Source organism: Anomaloglossus baeobatrachus, chromosome 3 (genome assembly GCF_048569485.1).
Source record: "Anomaloglossus baeobatrachus isolate aAnoBae1 chromosome 3, aAnoBae1.hap1, whole genome shotgun sequence".
NCBI classification, from domain to species: domain Eukaryota; kingdom Metazoa; phylum Chordata; class Amphibia; order Anura; family Aromobatidae; genus Anomaloglossus; species Anomaloglossus baeobatrachus.
This window is the reverse complement of record NC_134355.1, coordinates 350,445,174-350,467,534: the sequence shown is the minus strand read 5'-3', so window position 1 is coordinate 350,467,534 and position 22,361 is coordinate 350,445,174. Positions and strand designations below refer to the sequence as shown.

General features: G+C 46.9%; 1 protein-coding gene across 5 annotated transcripts in view; it reads left to right on the top strand.

Moving 5' to 3' along the window:
• The window catches only part of KLHL32 (kelch like family member 32), a 437,153-nt gene that overhangs the window by 393,942 nt on the left and 20,850 nt on the right, over window positions 1–22,361 (top strand). For all 5 annotated transcript variants that reach the window (XM_075338390.1, XM_075338392.1, XM_075338391.1 and 2 more), the window contains one exon: window positions 12,212–12,270. In XM_075338390.1, the coding sequence (XP_075194505.1) occupies window positions 12,212–12,270 (59 nt within the window). The remainder of the gene's footprint in view (window positions 1–12,211; window positions 12,271–22,361) is intronic.

The window sequence follows — 22,361 nt, the reverse complement described above, 5'->3', positions numbered from 1 at the left end:
TCCAGTTTAACTATCTGCTAAACCTGCCGGTGAGGGGAACTACAAGTACCTGACCAACCTGACAGAGTCCGAGTCTCAGCAGCAAAGCAGGGACCCATAAGGGGACAGACCCTGGAGCCATCTCACTTGGTCTATGCTGCCGGCAAATGGCCCAAACACAGGGAAGAAAAGGCAGCAGCGACTCCCTGGATAAACCCCCACGATACTCCACGTCAGGGGGTTATCCGAACACAGAGTGCTAGGAAGGCGAGCTAACAGGTTACCCTCAGACTGGCCCGAAGGAGCCCCTGGTCCTACCTGGTTCATCACAGCAACGCCCGGGTCAGCTCACTGCAACATCCAAAGTGAGTAAAAACCAGTTAAAAGACTTTTGGGCTCAGCCTGTGTTATTCCGGAACCCGCTACTCTGCTCACCCGAGCCCCTGGGTCCTGCCTCACTCACGGGAGGCTACATCATCTGGCTGCAGACCCCATCAGCCCCAGATGCTCGTAAAAACCTGCAGCGGTGGTCATTCACATCCCTGACCGCAAGCTGTGAGTGGCGTCAGGACATATAAAAACAGACATTACCTGTTCGCCATATTGAACAAGCCCTGTGGCATCCCTGAAGAGGATCGGCATCCCTGGGGCGTCACATCTCTTTTTGGCGTCACGAACAGGATCCTGGACTAGACCCATTCAGACGGGTGACAGTGTGCTTCGGCAGTCCAATCGAAAAATTTGAACCGCCGCCATTTTTCTTTGCCACCGTTGAAAGTGCGCCATCAAAAAAGGCTGCAGCCCGTGCAGACGAAGTAACCACCCACGGAGAGGTGGTACCGTCCCAGGATGCCCGGAGCGCTCTGACCCCGCGAGAGAAGGAGATGGGGGCTGATCTGTCCCCGGACTGCTGGGATGCCCCAGCCCTGTGGGAGGAGAAACGAAACTAAAGCCAAAACCTGAGAGGAAGCTGATGAGTGAGGGAAGGAGCAAGATGGCGTCAGCAGAGGGTGATCAGAGGGAGTAGGGCTGGTCAAGGCCCATGATGGCAGAGGAGCTAGAAGCGGAGGCCGAAAGGATTGCTGACCGCATGGAGGAGCAGCGGAAACGGATGCTGGCGGTGATCCGAGGTCTGCACCTGTCCGTACAGCGGGGCCCGCCTGGAGGCGCCGCCCATGCTCAGCCTAGACCACCGCCAGCGACAGAGACCCTGCCGCTGGATGTCTCCAGCCCGACTCCGGGTGAGTCCGATGCTACCCCTTCCTTACTTGGTGTGCTGATCCCGCCAGCGCTACCATCGGAAGCCGGTGCAACACCCACGCCATCCCGACCTGAAGCGATCACAGCACCCTCTCCGCTGGAGAGGGGTCCGGGTGCCCTGTCCCTAGCTCACCTGGCTGCTAAAGACCCGGTTATCGAGCTGCCGCTTACCAGACCTGAAGCGGTTGCACCGCCCTCTCCGCTGGAGAGGGATCCTGAAGTCCTGCCACCGTCCTGCCCGGCTGCCGAAGGCTCGACCCCAGAGCTGCCACTTACCCGACTGGAGGAGGTTGCAGCACCCTCTGTAAGAGAGGGAGACCATGTTGGTTTACTTAAGGCCAAGGCCGCACTGCTGTCCCCCCACCGACCGGAAGAGGTTGCAGCACCCTCTGCCAGGGAGGGAGAACAGGTCCTGTAGCCAGTGGCAACCGCCACCCCAACATCTACCCGACCTAACCAGGTCACAGCAAACCCCAGCAGGGAGGAAAAGATGCCGAGCGCTTCGCTCACCTGGTGTTCCACTGAGGACGAGGTGATGTCACTGCGGAGGGAGGCCCACCCCAGGGCCATTTCCACATCGCAAGCCCGCAGAGAGCGATGATGGGTGAGAGCCGATCGCCCACGCCCCCTTGTGGGGCCCATCCCGGGGAGTGAGCAGTTGGAGGCCCGGGACCTGCAAGAAAAGCAGTCCCTGCGGTGGGCCAGATCCCGTGCTTGAGGTCCCTTCCACCTGGGAGTAGTGGAGGAGTTCAATTGCTGTAATCGGTGGGGTTTCATTGTGGAAGCAGGGGTAAAAGAGGGGATTTTTGTGTCTTAGCGGGAAGTGCAGTCCCATTTGCAGCGGGGTCACCCTGACCGTGACCTGTACATGGGGGACGTGGTGGAGTTTACGCGGCATATGGGAGAGAGAGGCTGGTTCGCTTTGGATGTGGTGCCATGTCCAAGGGGGACCGCAGTGAGCCCAGGCTCCACCCCCACCCCTTCAACCAGGTCCCCATTGTCACCACTGCCAGGGGACACCTATGACACGACCTCTAAAGGTCAGTGCACCGCAATATCAAGCACTGACCTTGGAAGGCGGAAGTCAATTTAGTTAAAATAGAAAAAGTATAGTTTAAAATGTTTTTATGAAAGTTAAAGTAACGTTTAAGTAAAATGTGCCCGCAAGGACTTTTGCGTGAACGTTTCAAGTATTCTTAGCACCAGGTTATGTGCACTTTACATGGACCATAGGTTATGAACTGGCTATAACCACAAACTCTCGCAGTGTATATAGTTATCCCAGTGGTACCAACCCCAGAGTGTGCCTGTTGATAGGGTATGGCTCTGCACCACCAAGGGGGCAGACCTGTTTATGGGGCCTGCTCTCCAACACAAAGAGAAGAAGCAGGTAGTCCTGTTTACGGGGCCTACCCTACACCACCATGACAAAGAGGACTGTCGCTGGAATGGTCTTCTGCGGAACAGACCAAGACCAGGTCACCAAAAGGACTGGTGATCACTCCGTATTCGGGTCTTGGGTTAAAGACTCGTGGGTGGTGGTGGTATGGTACCTGGTATATTTACATGTAAATATCTCCCCTGTGTGGGAAAAACTTGTATTTTGTTTTCTTATCTTTGCAGCCCGAGGACGTGCTGTCGATAGCCAAGGGGGAATGTGGCGCCCCTGACCCGGTCAGGCGCCACTGAGTACTGCACCCATGCTGGGACAGTACTTCCAGGTAATCCTAAGGGCCAGAACGAGGTGTTTATGCATAGACACATAGCAACCAGTTCTCCCACACCAGTAGATGGGACCCTTGGGTAGTCTCCGGAGGGGGCTAGCCTTCAAATCTTGTCAAAGAGTGGAGCGGAGGGGCTGGGAGCTGGAGTGCAGAGGTTGTCAGGAAAGGAGGAGAGCCAGTCTGGTAGTGGTGAGCGGCGGTTGCGAGACCGTTACGCGCGCTGACACTAATCAGACTCTGCACGGGGTAGTAACCGTTAGCAGGGGAGAACGGTCACCTGGTGAAGAGACAGAGAGGTGCTCCTGGTGACTAGGCACGTACGGGGTACAGGTCTCTAGAGCATACTCCAGTTTAACTATCTGCTAAACCTGCCGGTGAGGGGAACTACAAGTACCTCACCAACCTGACAGAGTCCGAGCCTCAGCAGCAATGCAGGGACCCATAAGGGGACAGAGCCTGGAGCCATCTCACTTGGTCTACGCTGCCGGCAAACGGGCCAAACACAGGGGAGAAAAGGCCGCAGCGACTCCCTGGATAGACCCCCCCACGGTACTTCACGTCAGGGGGTTATCCGAACACAGAGTGCTAGGAAGGCAAGCTAACAGGTTACCCTCAGACTAGCCCGAAGGAGCCTCTGGTCCTACCTGGTTCATCACAGCAACGCCTGGGTCAGCTCACTGCAGCATCCAAAGTGAGTAAAAACCAGTTAAAAGACTTTTGGACTCAGCCTGTGTTATTCCGGAACCCGCTACTCTGCTCACCCGAGCCTCTGGGGTCTGCCTCACTCATGGGAGGCTACATCATCTGGCTGCAGACCCCATCAGCCCCAGACGCTCGTAAAAACCTGCAGCGGCCGTCATTCACATTCCTGACCGCAAGCCGTGAGTGGCGTCATGACATATAAAAACAGACATTACCTGTTCGCCATATTGAACAAGCCCTGTGGCGTCCCTGAATAAGATCGGTATCCCGGGGGCATCACACTGGCAGTTGGCAAAACGGAGTCGGCGACCCAAGTACTGCGGTCCCCGGGAATCTACCCAGGAGCCAGAAAAAATTACATGGGCCGGAGGTAACAATCTAAATACAGACACATACAACTACACACACTTCATTAAAGAAGAAGTCCCATTAAACTTTTTTACCCTAAATCTTTGTACATGTGTACATATTGTTGTGTTAGTGTGTTAATATGCTCACCTTCCACCATCTTCTCCTGTATTCAGCACCGTGATGGTCCTCTTCTGTACGAAATCCCTGTTTTTCAGACACTCTGTGCTGTGTGCGACCCAGAAAAGGCTTTTACAGTACAAGACTATTTAGTGTCATAATGAGGTTCCATAGGCTTACATTGTAAGAGAGACTTATAGATCACAAATAAAGTGTATATTAACACACTGTCTCTACAGTACAGTACAAAAACATATACACAGATTTAAGGGAAAAGAGGTTGATAGGAGGCTTCTTTAAGTACCGTATATCCTACTAACAAACAGACAAACATTTCACAATTGGATACTTGATGTACAATTTTAGTTCCTTGAATACATAGTGAATGCTATATTATATTTTATTAACAGAGGATTTATTCTTAGAGCTGTTATTTAAAGCTGTTACACACAAAGGAAGCAATGCATGAAAACTGATTGTGGGACAAAAAAAGACAAGAAAAGGTTAAAACAAATTAGCATACTAATTTAGTCCTGAATAGGAGAAAACATTTTTCTTGCTGGTGTTAAACAGCCTGCAGCAGTAGGACTTAAACATTCAACATATTGGAAGACATTATTAAAAATAAACAGACCAATCTTCCAACAAAGGAAATTCTCAACAATGCAATTTAACTGAAAAACTTGGCATATTTGGTTAAACCTTTAAAGTGGTGGTCTGATTTTAACATACAAGTCTGCAGACACATAGAATAACTGCAAACTTGTAAATCCTAGCAGCACACGCTGCAATACTTGCATTGAGCGAGGACAGATATAGTCTAGTCGGCATGTGACTGCATATATGAAAATCGAATACTTGCGGTTAGGAGCACTGGAGAATCTTCATAGCGTGCAGTGTGCATAATGTGAGGATTCACAAGTCAATCTGACTGCATACTTGTAGCTTAAGCCTGGACGACCCCTTTAACATACATGTAAGTTACATGTCTATTGAGAGTGTATGGAGTGTGCTTAAGAACGGAGTCTACTCTACATGGCACTTGCAGGCTGTGTTATACAGCTGTTTACATACTACCTACACCAATATGGGAATAACATAAGTGGGAAATAGGAGGGACAGGGTGTGGTTAAGCCCACTTGTCAGATTAATCATAAGTTACATCACTAAAGTCGCGTAGCACTCCAGAAAATTATGCCAGCGCCAGGCTGGTGTACATTTCTGGTGACAGTGCAAACTGGGTATTAGTGGTGCTTAATGAATCAGGTCTGCGTACTCCAATGAGTGCATTATTGAGACTGGCATGCGCAACTAAGTCCTCATGAATCGCCCCCTATATGTTCTGGTACAGAGAGGCCATCTGGTGTCTGTGTCTATCATTGGTACCGTCAAATAAGAAAGCATAATACACTGCAACATACAACTGGACCTTTCATCACCAGAATATTTCTCCCATTTGGAATTTTATATATACAACTAGAAGGTGGCCCGATTCTACGCATCGGGTATTCTAGAATTTACGTATTGTGTAGTTCATGTATGATTTTTGTTATATATATATATATATATATATATATATAGATGTTGTTGTGTGTAGTTACCAAGTGTTTGTGTAGGGGCTGTACATGTTCTGGGTGTTGTCTGGGTGTGACGGGGGGTGAGAGCGGTGTTGTATGTGTGTTGCGTGTGTTGCGTTGTTTGTGGAGCGCTGTGTGTCTGTAGCGTTGTGTGTGTGTTGCGCGGTTTGTGTGTGTGTGGTGTGTTTTGGGGGGAGGTATGTTTTGTGCAATGTGTGTGTTGTGCGGTATGTGCGTATATTTGTGTGTGCCGCGGTGTTTGTGTGTTGGGTGTTGTGTGTGTGCAGCGTTGTCTGTGTGTGTGGGTGTCTGTGTAGGGCAGTTGTTTGTGGTTCCCAGTGTGTGTGTGTGTGGTGTGTGGTGTGTTGTGCAGTGCGCGCGCGTGTGTGTGTGTGTGTGTGTGTGTGTTGGGGGGAGGTGCGCACTCCCAAACGTGCTCCATCCCCCATGCAGCGCACTCCCCATCGTGCTCCATCCCCCATGCAGCGCACTCCCCATCGTGCTCCATCCCCTATGCTGCGCACCCCCCATCGTGCTCCATCTCCCATGCTGCGCACTCCCAAACGTGCTCCATCCGCCATGCTGCGCACTCCCAAACGTGCTCCATCCGCCATGCTGCGCACTCCCAAACGTGCTCCATCCGCCATACTCCGCACTCCCCATCGTGCTCCATCCCCGATGCTGCGCACCCCCATCATGCTCCATCCCCGATGCTGCGCACCCACCCATCGTGCTCCATCCCCCATGCTGCACCAGCATCAGCTTCTCTGCCCCCAGCATCAGCTTCTCTGCCCCCAGCATCAGCCTCTCTCCTCCCAGCATCAGCCTCTCTCCTCCCAGCATCAGCCTCTCTCAGCCTAGCATCAGCCTCTCTCCTCCCAGCATCAGCCTCTCCTCTCTGTCCCCAGCATCAGCCTCTCTCCTCCCAGCCTTCCCCAGCATCAGCCTCTCTCCTACCAGCCTCCCTCCTCCCACCCTCCCCCAGCATCAGCCTCCCTCTCCCAGCCTCCCCCAGCATCAGCCTCCCCCAGCATCAGCCTCTCTTCTCTCAGCCTACCTCTCCAAGCCTCCCTCCTCCCAGCCTCCCTCAGCATCAGCCTCCCTCTCCCAGCCTCCCCAAGCATCAGCCTCCACCAGCATCAGCCTCTCTCCTTCCAGCCTCCCCCAGCATCAGCCTCCGCCAGCATCAGCCTCTCTCCTTCCAGCCTCCTCCAGCATCAGCCTCCCTCTCCCAGCCTTCCCCAGGATCAGCCTCTCTCCTCCCAGCCTCCGTCCTCCCAGCCTTCCCCAGCATCAGCTTTCCCCTCCCAGCCTCCCTCAGCATCAGCCTTCCCCAGCATCAGCCTCTCTCCTCCCAGCCTCAGCCTCTCTCCTTCCAGCCTCCCCCAGCATCAGCCTCTCTCCTTCCAGCCTCCCTCAGCATCAGCCTCCCCTTCCCAGCCTTCCCCATGATCAGCCTCTCTCCTCCCAGCCTCCTTCCTCCCAGCCTCCCTCAGCATCAGCCTTCCGCTCCCAGTCTCCCCCAGCATCAGCCTCCCCAAGCATCAGCCTCCACCAGCATCAGCCTCTCTCCTTCCAGCCTCCCCCAGCATCAGCCTCTCTCCTTCCAGCCTCCCTCAGCATCAGCCTCCCGTTCCCAGCCTTCCCCAGGATCAGCCTCTCTCCTCCCAGCCTCCTTCCTCCCAGCCTCCCCCTCCCAGCCTCCCTCAGCATCAGCCTTCCCCTCCCAGTCTCCCCCAGCATCAGCCTCCCCAAGCATCAGCCTCCACCAGCATCAGCCTCTCTCCTTCCAGCCTCCCCCAGCATCAGCCACCCCAAGCATCAGCCTTCACCAGCATCAGCCTCCCTCGTCCCAGCCTCCCCCAGCATCAGCCTCCCCCTCCCAGCCTCCCCCAGCATCAGCCTCTCTCCTCCCAGCATCAGCCTCTCTCATCCCAGCATCAGCCTCTCTCCTCCCAGCATCAGCCTCTCCTCTCTGTCCCCAGCATCAGCCTCTCTCCTCCCAGCCTTCCCCAGCATCAGCCTCTCTCCTCCCAGCCTCCCCCAGCATCAGCCTCCCCCAGCATCAGCCTCTCTTCTTCCAGCCTCCCCCAGCATCAGCCTCTCTCCTTCCAGCCTCCCCCAGCATCAGCCTCCCTCTCCCAGCCTTCCCCAGGATCAGCCTCTCTCCTCCCAGCCTCCGTCCTCCCAGCCTTCCCCAGCATCAGCTTTCCCCTCCCAGCCTCCCTCAGCATCAGCCTTCCCCAGCATCAGCCTCTCTCCTCCCAGCCTCAGCCTCTCTCCTTTCAGCCTCCACCAGCATCAGCCTCTCTCCTTCCAGCCTCCCTCAGCATCAGCCTCCCCTTCCCAGCCTTCCCCAGGATCAGCCTCTCTCCTCCCAGCCTCCTTCCTCCCAGCCTCCCCCTCCCAGCCTCCTTCAGCATCAGCCTTCCCCTCCCAGTCTCCCCCAGCATCAGCCTCCCCCTCCCAGCCTTCCCCATGATCAGCCTCTCTGCTCCCAGCCTCCTCCAGCACGCCGTGCTCCTCTGCCGACACTCACACACCCGATCGCATCCACTCACACACACCCGATCGCATCCACTCACACACACCCGATCGCATCCACTCACACACACCCGATCGCATCCACTCACACACACCCGATCGCATCCACTCACACACACCCGATCGCATACACTCACACACACCCGATCGCATACACTCACACACACAGACACTGACGATATCGCACATACGCGCTCACACTCACAACATCCGGAGATACCACATGCCTCTGGCCATGTGATCCTCCGTCAGGTCCTGGAAGGTCACAACAGCACAGTATCGAGGCCGAGAAGCAAGTGATATCGCCGGATGCTGTGAGTGTGTGGATGCGATGTGAGGTGTGTGTGAGGTGTGTGTGAGGTGTGTGTGAGGTGTGTGTGAGAGTGAGTGTGATCTGATGTGTGTGTATGTTTGTGTGTGTGCTGTTATGTGTGTGCGTGTGGATCTTCCGCCGCAGCAGGACCTTGATGCGCTTGTAACCATGCGAGCATGGTTACCAACGTATCCACACCACTCCCGTGCGAGCGGGGGCGGGGGGGGGGGAGTACAGTACTCACCTCCGTGACAGCCGTGTCAGTTCGGGGAATGCGCGGGGGGAGGGAGGGGGCGGGGCCAGAGCTAGCGTGCATTGCGTGGGGGGGGCGGGGCGGGGCGTGGCCGAATTGCCAATGCCTGCAGGGTGCCGGGGCGAGAGGCCAATCTGTGGGGGGGGCGGAGCCTGGGCGAGCGGCTGGCCAATCCGTGTGGGGGCGCAGCCTGGGCGAGCGGCCAATCCGTGTGGGGGGGCGGGGCCATGGCGAGCCCAGCGGCCAATCAGCTTTGTGTCACCGTAAGGACACAATTTTGGAGCATGACAGACAGACAGATAGACAGACAGATAGACAGACAGACAGACAGACAGCCAGACAGAATAAGGCAATTATATATAGATACCTACATTTTTTGTTTTCGGGTTTTATTTATTTTTTTTAGTAAATGAAAACCTTGGTGTTTTATGTTACTTATCATCTGAAGACGCATTATAATATATAAACTAAACTAAAAAAAACACTTTTTTGACACACCCATGTAGTAGCACTTTGGACCTTGTGTGGACTTGAGAATCATAGCATTTTATCATGGAATAGATTCCAGTAGGTGGGTTTGTTTTTTGGGAACATTGGCTCATGCAGACAAGATGGTTTCTTACAGTTTCCACAAATTAGATAGAGGTAATAAGTTGTTCTATACGATTACTGTAGGTTATGGAGATATTGAATACTAAGATACCAGAAAAACACGCTGTCATGTGACTGATATCAATTCATGATTATTTGACCCTCGTGGGATAGTGAAGATTTCGGCTGAAAGTGTCCTTCTGCCATAGGGGATAGATCTTCCATGAAGGAATGAACTTGGTCAGCCATAATGCTTAGGTAAACCTTACTGTTCAAACATCCATTCACAGGTATAGAGGACCAAGGATGTGCCAATATAACTGTGCCCACACTATTATTCCACCTCCAACAGCCTGAAAAGGAAATTTCATAGATTATCTGCTCCCAACAAAATTCTGACCATCCTATTAGCATGTTGTAACAGAAATATAGATTCATCTGACCACTCAGTCAGTCAGTATTTTCCCACTGCGTAGAAATCTAATTTTTATATAATTTTTTTCAACTGAAGACTTGACTTTCAGTTTCCTTTAGACTGTAATGGCATCCTAACTCTTTCTGTTATAGCCCATCTGGCCTAAGAAACCACAAGTTGTGTATTAGGACATGTTAGTTGATGGAAAACCATTGCATTTGGGTGCAGTGTGTTTGACTGAAAATTGTCTATTTATCAGAAAGGTTTTTAAAGTCCTCTTCTGACCCATCGTGTGAAAAGGTTGTTTATGCTTACAGGATTTTTGTTCCCTTCATGTTCTTTCTCGTTTAGACCATTCTCAGCAAAATATTTAATCAAAACATTATTTAATAGGAAAACCCCTGAAGATTGGCACTTGTTGAAATTTTGACCCTGGTGAGTCTAGCACCAATGACCATTCCTCATTTGCCTTTGCTCAGATCATTGGATTTTCCCAAATTAATGTTGATTTCTACTGAAACTGATCCACAACCAATTTGCTCAATATGCATTAGAAGTAAATACTAATGTATATTAGAATTATACAGATTTTGTAACTAACAATTATTAAACCTAAATTTATATATTTGAATATACTATCTAAATATATGTACATTCTATCCCTATAAAAATGAAGTAGCAGTATTAATTCTCATATTGTCTCAACACAAATGCCTCCTTAATATGTTGACATATTTTCCTGCCTATGTCAAGTTATGTATGCCCGTGAGTCATGGATCCAGAATAGGAACCCTCTTCACTCCACTTAGAATCACATGCCGATTGAACCTGTCAGAACTATGGGCAGCATGAATCAGAGATTGGTCCCATTGGAGCCATGTGTTTCATTCATGGAGCATGAATCAGTGACTGGTCCCATTGGAGCACGTGTTTCATTCATGGAGCATGAATCAGAGACTGGTCCCACTGGAGCCATGTATTTCATTCATGAAACATGAGTCAGAGACTGGTCCCATTGGAACCAATCAGAGATTTGTCCCATTGGAGCCATGTGTTTCATTCATGGAGCATGAATCAGAAACTGGTCCCATTGGAGCTAATAACAGACTGGTTCCATTGGAGCCATGTGTTTCTTTCTTGGAGCATGAATCAGAGTTGTCCCATTGGAGCCATGTATTTCATTCATGAAACATGAGTCAGAGGCTGGTCCCATTGGAACCAATCAGAGATTTGTCCCATTGGAGCCATGTGTTTCATTCATGGAGCATGAATCAGAGACTGGTCCCATTGGAGCACGTGTTTCATTCATGGAGCATGAATCAGAGACTGGTCTCATTGAAGCACGTGTTTCATTCATGGAGCATGAATCAGAGACTGGTCCCACTGGAGCCATGTGTTTCATTCATGGAGCATGAATCAGCAACTGGTCCCATTGGCGCTAATAATGGACTGGTTCCATTGGAGCCATGAGTTTCTTTCTTGGAGCATGAATCAGAGTTGTCCCATTGGAGCCATGTATTTCATTCATGAAACATGAGTCAGAGACTGGTCCCATTGGAACCAATCAGAGATTTGTCCCATTGGAGCCATGTATTTCATTCATGGAACATGAGTCAGAGACTGGTCCCATTGGAGCCAATCAGAGACTGGTCCCATTAGAGCCATGTATTTCATTCATGGAGTATGAATCAGAGACTGGTCCCATTGGGGCTATGCGTTTCATTCTAAAATACTGCGGCATTCCAGAGAAAACATACTTTTAAAGGTCATCTGGGAACCATGCATATCTAATAACTAGTCCAAGAGGCAGGTCCCTAGAAGCTTCTCTCCATCCAACTCTCTAATAAAAGGCGGTCGGAGAGTGGAGCAGGTTGGCGAGAGGAAAACCACCAGGAACCTTCCTCTTGGACTAGTTGTTATAGATGTAGCATTGCCGGCCACCATTTTAATGTATGTGTTCTCTAAAACACTCCAGCTTTCCAAAGCATATCATACATTGCTAAAATAATGAAGCTGGTTTCTTGTAGTTTGGACAGCATGAGTCAGTTGTTAGGTTCCCTTTAAAAACTATAACCAAACAGTATGTCATGTAGCTTTGTGGAAAGATTTGACATATGTCAGCAGCCAGTCAGTACAGGCCTGTAGTTGATTGTTTTAGTCTTTTTTTGTGTGCCTGGTTGCTGCATATGTCTTTGTGTTTATATAGTGCTTTGACTTGACAAGTGGAGGGAAAATGATCTATTGCTAGATATGATAGGCATCAGCGTTGGTCTGGCTTTGCAAGATAAAGTCAGCAGCACTATATAGACCACAAACAATTGTAGTTTTAGAGTTTTAAATGGTGATCACAAATTCTAAATATATCATGAACATTTGTCATTTCAGGTGGTGTAACTAACACAGCACAATATCAGAACAGACTGATGGTATATGATCCGAAACAGGTAAGCAGTAAAATTAAAATTAATTTTAAAATGAAATTAAAATTAATTTTCATACGTTTTTGCTTTAGATATTTTCAAAAATGCCTTATAAATGTGTGTGTGTGTGTGTGTGTGAAATCACATACTTGGAGCATAAATCAAATCAATATTTGGTGTGACCACCCTTTGCCTTCAGAGCAGAATCAATTCTTCCGGCTTCACTTGATCAAGGTCAGGGATTTTGCAGGATTATAGTCCGTTGAATGAGTAGCCAGTTATACCAAAAAGTTGATAAAGGTGAGGAACAGACAAACTGTGCAACAAACGTGAGGTTGTGGAAGATGGTTTTATGTCACAAGTCATTGGAGAACTAACTACAGATCTTCTGTGAATTTAGATTAGCTCAAAACCTTCTGTCTCTTAATATAATCTCAGAAATTCTCATGATGGACTCTAAGTTGGCTAATCATCACTTCCAGGACTCTTTGTTCTGCTTTCATGTCACAGGTCATACACCATAGCAAGTCTGAACACAGCAAAAAGACACAAGGTAGTTATAATGCGTTAATCAAGTCCTCGCCAGGCAAAAATTGCAAACATTTTGACTGGTGTTTCAAAATATCCTTTTATAGCTCTTTTGAAGAAGCACTGAGAAATAGTGATTGTTGAAGACCCTAGACCCAGTGGCCAAGAAACTTAGTGCAGCATATAAAAGACACATCATGCTTACTTTCCTTCAAAATTGGAAGATGTCAAGCAGTGTCATCAGCTGAGAACTTGCAGTATCTAGTTTGACCCAGCTAAAACCATCTACTATAATGGGTGGGCAGTGTTCTTCCTAGAAGAATTGCAGCAAAGCCATACCTTTGCGATAGTAAGAGGTCATACAAATCAAGCATACATGAAAACATTAAAACTGAAGTTCATATGGGAGATGGTGCTCCGATCTGATGAGTCAAATATTTGGCTCTTTTAGTAGGCAGTTTGTTTTCCGAATGGCAGGAGAGTTTTACAATAATGAGTTTCTGCAGACAACAATGAAGTATGGCAGAGGTTCCTTGCGAATCGGAGCTTGAAGATCAGTAAACAGAGTTGGGCATTTTGTCAGGATAAATGCTGTCCTTCGTGCTGAGAAATATGTGCAACATGTAGTATCATCTATAAGGCGTTTGATTGGCTTCAAACTTATTCTGCAGCAGGATTATAACTCTAAACATGCAGCCAATGTCATTAAAAGGTATCTTTTGTGTAAAATTGAACAAGGAACCCTGGAAGTGATTATATAGACCCACACAAGGCCCTGATCTCAAAATCGTTGAGTATGTCTGGGATTATATAAAGAGACCGAAAGATCTCCACAAGACTACATCTGCAAAAGATCAGTGGTTAGCTCTCCAAGATGTTTAGAACAACCTCCCTGCCGAGTTCCTTTAAAAGCTGTCTACACATGTACCTAAAATTGATGCTGTTCTGAAGGCAAATCCTGGTCACCCCAAATATTGTTTTAATTTATATTTCTCTTTGTTAACTCACTTCATATTTTGTTAATTGATAAATAAATAAACCATTATCACTTTTATGATTGAATGCATTTTGACTTTTTTCACACCTGCCTAAAACTTTTGCTCAGTACTGTATATTTTATTCCGAACATGCAAACTTCAAGAACATCAAACAAACCAATACAAAATCACATGCTCATAAGAGATAGATTCAATATAAAAAACAACATAAAATACAAGTACCGCACAAATACATGCATTTTCATGTGTTTTCGCTGGCAATGACTAAGAACACGAATCCATAAGTATTTTCAATGTGTAAATTCAATTTTCTATCATATCGTTATATGCTGTTTTTAATGCGTTAATTATTTATTTTCATTGGCGTCAGGGATATAAAGGCATGCTCACTGCTTTAAATATATGCGCTCAAAGGGAACATCACAGCTATGTCTGCTTCGCCTGTTAATTGTATGGCATGCTACTGCAAGCACACATACAGTTAATAATTGAAACTTTTTAAAATCAGGAAGGCTTCATGTTTGCGCACACATCCTCATTTTTTTTTTTTACATTCTGCTGGCATATTGTTTACGGTGGGCTCTGGCAAACCACATCTGCTTGTACCCGCTCTGAATCTCAATTACTCTATCACTGAGCACTGGGGCACGGCTTTAAGCAAGGCCTTTGTGGAGAGTCAATAATGACTGCCATCTGCCACCGAGCACAGAGCTACCTGCTAGCAGACAGGCGGCGGTGACCTATGCTCCCCCATCACTGATTAGTATTCAAACACTGCCGTTTTAGTTCTGACCTTGCTCAAACCCCTGTGCCTTGCTGCTTGTGTAGTGCCTCACCTGGCAGGCATTGCAGTGGAGAAAAAGAATGCTGTAATCAGGGGACAGAAGAAGACTTTGCAAATCAGATGGCATTTTTATCTTTCTGCCTTGGGAGTTTCTTGCTAACGATGTAAAATACAATGGTACTTTCCAGTTATTTGTTAGAAACTATATGTTCCAGCCTTCATTTAAGTAGAGTGGAGACGATTCATCATTTTTCGGAAGAATGCTGTAGTAAAACTGTTTGAAATGTCTTAATAAATTTTGGACAACTTGTGGTGGGGCAAAAAATGTTGACACTTTTACCACTATTAGTTATGTCCCAGGGAGCTCTGGCAACATGTCAGAAAATAGGAGGTGGGGAACATGGCTGAGAGCGGTCGATACATTCATCATAGTTTATCCCAGATATGTATGTACTCCAGGCCCTGACCGGAGAACATTTCTTGCAGTGGCACTTAAAAGCTCAAATTCAAGAAGGGGCCTTTGCGGAACATCATCCTCCACTGCACTCCTCATCAAGGCTGGTGTGCAAAATAGAAGTTTTAATGAATCAGTGTCAAAGTATCATCAATTGTGATGAACGAACTCGCAGATATCCTGGATCATTGAGACTAACCAGATTTTTTGTAAAAAATGGGTGTAGCCCAGATTTGATTCCGGATATCTGGTCGTATGCTGGCCCCGATATACAGTGAGTCTATGGGGACCACATTCCGGCACTTAAAAATACTGGTGAAAGGGACAGGAGGATTAGAGCAAGCTCGCTATACTTACCAAGTCTCCGGCGCTGCAACCAATCACAGAAACCAGGACTGTTTTTTCCCCAAGTTGCTGAATCTGGATCAATAGCCGGAGTTCTCTGAGAAATCCTGGCCCGAGTCCGGCACCCATTCCTTTGAAATCACGCAGATCTGGACTTTTACAGTCCAGGTCTGCCCATCACTAATCATCAGCAAATGAGTTGTGCAAAGCAATATGTGATGAGTAACAAAAGATGTTCCCAGAAATGTAACTTTTTCTGATTTTTGCTATTGAAGGAACTTCAGGTTGTCTCCAATGTGTTGCTATTGCTAGCTTTGTAACTAGTAGAATATGTAAAAGTACAAATCATAGAAAGGAGACTCAACTAATTTGTAGGAATACATATTCGCAGTTAGAAACAACTGATTTGCCTCTTATTCAATCAGATGGCACTTACAGAACAAAGCATTCCCTTCAAGTAATCATTGTCACTTGAAGACTAAAACACATCAGATGTTCTTTAAAGATACAAGACAGATTAATTCATTATTGAGAAGAATATTCACTAGATATCAATATGCATCATGTTATATATTGATTAAATATTACTATTTCATTCTTCTTTACTTATCCAATCCCCTCCCTCTCCTTACTGTTTCCCCCCTCCTTTTCTCCCCTACCTCCCTATTAGAGCTTTCCTTCCTATTCCTTACTGTTGTAATTAAAAATATTGACACCAAATAAAAACACGAGTAAAAGAAATATAAAGATGTTATCCACTACTTTTACATTAATGGCCTATCCTTAGAAAATAGTTAATAAACACCTTTTGCCACATGTCTACTTTACATCAGTACCATTTTTAAAACATTTTTTTTGTTAGGAAGTTAGAAAAGTTAAAAGGTTTTCTCATTTCTCCAACAATATTCACAAAACCATTTTTTTACAGACCACATCACATTTGAAGTGACTTTGATGGGCCTATATGATAAAAAATGCCAAAAGTCACACTATTCTAACAACTGCACCCCTCAAACTGCTCAAAACCACATCCAAGAAGTTTATTAACCCTTTAGATGCTTCAAAGGTACTAAAGCAATGTGGAAGGAAAAAATGTCATTTTTACTTTTTTCCACAAAAATGTTACTTTAGCCCCAAATTTTGCATTTTCACAAGGGTGAAACAGGTGAAAATGGATTATACCATTTGTTGTGCAATTTCTCCTGAGTACGCTGATAAAACTACTGTTTGGGCGCACGGCAGGGCTTGAAAGTGTGAAAATTTGATTAAATAGATAGTGGACACGATGTCGTGTCGAGCTACCATGTGCCTATACAGGGGAAACCCCCCACAAGTGACCCTATATTGGAAACTACACCCCTCACGGAGTTTATCTAGACATTTGGTGAGAACCTTCAACTCGCAGGTGCTTCATGGTATTTTATAACATTGAGCCGTGATAAGATTAAATCACATTTCCCCCACAAACATATTGTTTTTGCCCCCATTTTTTAATTTTCACAAGGGTATCAGAAGAAAATAGACTATACAATATGTCGTGCAATTTTTCCTGAGTGTGCCGATACCTCACATGTGGTGGAAAACTACCTTTGAGGTACAGTGCAGAGCTAGGAAGGGAACATGCGCCATATTGGAGTTCAGATTTTGCTGGAAATGTTTGGTACACCATGTCCATTGGCAGAGACCCTGATGTGCCAGAAAAGGAAACCCCCATATAAATTAACCTAGTTTACAAACAACACCCGTCAATAATTCAACTTTGTGTGCAGTGATCATATTGGTGTGTCACAGAATCACATACTATTGGGCAGTGCAGAAAAAAATAATTAAATTTTTACCATAAAAATTTTGTTTTAGCATCAGATTTTATATACTTGCAAGGAAAAATTGGTAAAAATGGCACCAAAATAAATTTCAATGTCTGCAAAATGAGGCAATACCCCACATTTGGCTGCACAGTATTAGTTAGCCACGTGGTGAGACTTCTGAGGGAGGGAAGGAGTACTATTTGACCCTTGGAGCACAGATTTTCTTAGAATAGTTTTCAGACTCCATATACTGAACCTCTAAGTGCCAGAAGAGCAGATCCCCCCTCCCACTCATTGACCCCATTTTGAAAATGTTACTCACAGCAAGTTGGGCTGCAGTGTGTACATCGCCCTGGCCAAAAACTGATGCTCTAGCAGGATACAGCTAAACCCCCACTAAGTGGAGACATCACAGGTGCAGGAGAAGCACATCACACACACACCTTCATGGAATGGAGGGGAGGTGACTGCTAGATGATAAAACTGCACACAAGTGGCTTGCATAGAGCGCTGTTCACATGCAGATGACACAGTCACAAACCCGCAGCCTATTAGGTAACGCCCTTCTATTAGATCAGGCGGGCTGCCAAGCCGTACTCCACTGTATATCATGCACGGACAGACACTCTACAATGCAAGGCCCAACAGAAAGGGGCCTGGCTGTATCCTGTACAAACAAAAAAATATGAGGTTTTTGTTGGTATTTATGGCCATAAAACGTAAGCCTACACCCTCGTCAAGGGACCTCATGTCTGTAGGTCCCTACACTAAATATAAAAAAAGCAACAATAAGAGGATAATGTCCTCCAAAAATCAAGTATTACTCACAGCAAGTTGGGCTGCAGTGTGTACATCGCCCTGGCCAAAAACTGATGCTCTAGCAGGATACAGCTAAACCCCCACTAAGTGGAGACATCACAGGTGCAGGAGAAGCACATCACACACACACCTTCATGGAATGGAGGGGAGGTGACTGCTAGATGATAAAACTGCACACAAGTGGCTTGCATAGAGCGCTGTTCACATGCAGATGACACAGTCACAAACCCGCAGCCTATTAGGTAACGCCCTTCTATTAGATCAGGCGGGCTGCCAAGCCGTACTCCACTGTATATCATGCACGGACAGACACTCTACAATGCAAGGCCCAACAGAAAGGGGCCTGGCTGTATCCTGTACAAACAAAAAAAAAAAAAAAAAAAAAAAATATGAGGTTTTTGTTGGTATTTATGGCCATAAAACGTAAGCCTACACCCTCGTCAAGGGACCTCATGTCTGTAGGTCCCTACACTAAATATAAAAAAAGCAACAATAAGAGGATAATGTCCTCCAAAAATCAAGTATTACTCACAGCAAGTTGGGCTGCAGTGTGTACATCGCCCTGGCCAAAAACTGATGCTCTAGCAGGATACAGCTAAACCCCCACTAAGTGGAGACATCACAGGTGCAGGAGAAGCACATCACACACACACCTTCATGGAATGGAGGGGAGGTGACTGCTAGATGATAAAACTGCACACAAGTGGCTTGCATAGAGCGCTGTTCACATGCAGATGACACAGTCACAAACCCGCAGCCTATTAGGTAACGCCCTTCTATTAGATCAGGCGGGCTGCCAAGCCGTACTCCACTGTATATCATGCACGGACAGACACTCTACAATGCAAGGCCCAACAGAAAGGGGCCTGGCTGTATCCTGTACAAACAAAAAAATATGAGGTTTTTGTTGGTATTTATGGCCATAAAACGTAAGCCTACACCCTCGTCAAGGGACCTCATGTCTGTAGGTCCCTACACTAAATATAAAAAAAGCAACAATAAGAGGATAATGTCCTCCAAAAATCAAGTATTACTCACAGCAAGTTGGGCTGCAGTGTGTACATCGCCCTGGCCAAAAACTGATGCTCTAGCAGGATACAGCTAAACCCCCACTAAGTGGAGACATCACAGGTGCAGGAGAAGCACATCACACACACACCTTCATGGAATGGAGGGGAGGTGACTGCTAGATGATAAAACTGCACACAAGTGGCTTGCATAGAGCGCTGTTCACATGCAGATGACACAGTCACAAACCCGCAGCCTATTAGGTAACGCCCTTCTATTAGATCAGGCGGGCTGCCAAGCCGTACTCCACTGTATATCATGCACGGACAGACACTCTACAATGCAAGGCCCAACAGAAAGGGGCCTGGCTGTATCCTGTACAAACAAAAAAATATGAGGTTTTTGTTGGTATTTATGGCCATAAAACGTAAGCCTACACCCTCGTCAAGGGACCTCATGTCTGTAGGTCCCTACACTAAATATAAAAAAAGCAACAATAAGAGGATAATGTCCTCCAAAAATCAAGTATTACTCACAGCAAGTTGGGCTGCAGTGTGTACATCGCCCTGGCCAAAAACTGATGCTCTAGCAGGATACAGCTAAACCCCCACTAAGTGGAGACATCACAGGTGCAGGAGAAGCACATCACACACACACCTTCATGGAATGGAGGGGAGGTGACTGCTAGATGATAAAACTGCACACAAGTGGCTTGCATAGAGCGCTGTTCACATGCAGATGACACAGTCACAAACCCGCAGCCTATTAGGTAACGCCCTTCTATTAGATCAGGCGGGCTGCCAAGCCGTACTCCACTGTATATCATGCACGGACAGACACTCTACAATGCAAGGCCCAACAGAAAGGGGCCTGGCTGTATCCTGTACAAACAAAAAAATATGAGGTTTTTGTTGGTATTTATGGCCATAAAACGTAAGCCTACACCCTCGTCAAGGGACCTCATGTCTGTAGGTCCCTACACTAAATATAAAAAAAGCAACAATAAGAGGATAATGTCCTCCAAAAATCAAGTATTACTCACAGCAAGTTGGGCTGCAGTGTGTACATCGCCCTGGCCAAAAACTGATGCTCTAGCAGGATACAGCTAAACCCCCACTAAGTGGAGACATCACAGGTGCAGGAGAAGCACATCACACACACACCTTCATGGAATGGAGGGGAGGTGACTGCTAGATGATAAAACTGCACACAAGTGGCTTGCATAGAGCGCTGTTCACATGCAGATGACACAGTCACAAACCCGCAGCCTATTAGGTAACGCCCTTCTATTAGATCAGGCGGGCTGCCAAGCCGTACTCCACTGTATATCATGCACGGACAGACACTCTACAATGCAAGGCCCAACAGAAAGGGGCCTGGCTGTATCCTGTACAAACAAAAAAATATGAGGTTTTTGTTGGTATTTATGGCCATAAAACGTAAGCCTACACCCTCGTCAAGGGACCTCATGTCTGTAGGTCCCTACACTAAATATAAAAAAAGCAACAATAAGAGGATAATGTCCTCCAAAAATCAAGTATTACTCACAGCAAGTTGGGCTGCAGTGTGTACATCGCCCTGGCCAAAAACTGATGCTCTAGCAGGATACAGCTAAACCCCCACTAAGTGGAGACATCACAGGTGCAGGAGAAGCACATCACACACACACCTTCATGGAATGGAGGGGAGGTGACTGCTAGATGATAAAACTGCACACAAGTGGCTTGCATAGAGCGCTGTTCACATGCAGATGACACAGTCACAAACCCGCAGCCTATTAGGTAACGCCCTTCTATTAGATCAGGCGGGCTGCCAAGCCGTACTCCACTGTATATCATGCACGGACAGACACTCTACAATGCAAGGCCCAACAGAAAGGGGCCTGGCTGTATCCTGTACAAACAAAAAAATATGAGGTTTTTGTTGGTATTTATGGCCATAAAACGTAAGCCTACACCCTCGTCAAGGGACCTCATGTCTGTAGGTCCCTACACTAAATATAAAAAAAGCAACAATAAGAGGATAATGTCCTCCAAAAATCAAGTATTACTCACAGCAAGTTGGGCTGCAGTGTGTACATCGCCCTGGCCAAAAACTGATGCTCTAGCAGGATACAGCTAAACCCCCACTAAGTGGAGACATCACAGGTGCAGGAGAAGCACATCACACACACACCTTCATGGAATGGAGGGGAGGTGACTGCTAGATGATAAAACTGCACACAAGTGGCTTGCATAGAGCGCTGTTCACATGCAGATGACACAGTCACAAACCCGCAGCCTATTAGGTAACGCCCTTCTATTAGATCAGGCGGGCTGCCAAGCCGTACTCCACTGTATATCATGCACGGACAGACACTCTACAATGCAAGGCCCAACAGAAAGGGGCCTGGCTGTATCCTGTACAAACAAAAAAATATGAGGTTTTTGTTGGTATTTATGGCCATAAAACGTAAGCCTACACCCTCGTCAAGGGACCTCATGTCTGTAGGTCCCTACACTAAATATAAAAAAAGCACGAGGGTGTAGGCTTACGTTTTATGGCCATAAATACCAACAAAAACCTCATATTTTTTTGTTTGTACAGGATACAGCCAGGCCCCTTTCTGTTGGGCCTTGCATTGTAGAGTGTCTGTCCGTGCATGATATACAGTGGAGTACGGCTTGGCAGCCCGCCTGATCTAATAGAAGGGCGTTACCTAATAGGCTGCGGGTTTGTGACTGTGTCATCTGCATGTGAACAGCGCTCTATGCAAGCCACTTGTGTGCAGTTTTATCATCTAGCAGTCACCTCCCCTCCATTCCATGAAGGTGTGTGTGTGATGTGCTTCTCCTGCACCTGTGATGTCTCCACTTAGTGGGGGTTTAGCTGTATCCTGCTAGAGCATCAGTTTTTGGCCAGGGCGATGTACACACTGCAGCCCAACTTGCTGTGAGTAATACTTGATTTTTGGAGGACATTATCCTCTTATTGTTGCTTTTTTTACATTTTGAAAATGGCATCCCTCGGGAAATGTATATACAGGTCTAGTGACGATTTTGACTCCATAGGTGTTTTCCAGAAACAAGCAGCAATAGATGCTGCTGAGAGACAATTGCAAAATGCCATTGTAGTGCCCAGTACATTATAGTGCTATAACATTGTGCCAAGCTCGAGCTTCTGGAGACATGCACCCTTTAAATTAAACTGGATTTCCTAACTACAGTAATGGCAAATGTGAATGCTAAATATGGATTAGGCATACTGTGGGGCTCAGTAAGAGGGGGGCATTTGATTTGGGAATGCAGATTTGCTGAATTTCTAATCAGGGAGAGCATTTCCAGAGCCTTTGTTACCAATAACGTATAAAAACTCCTATAATAATAATTTTA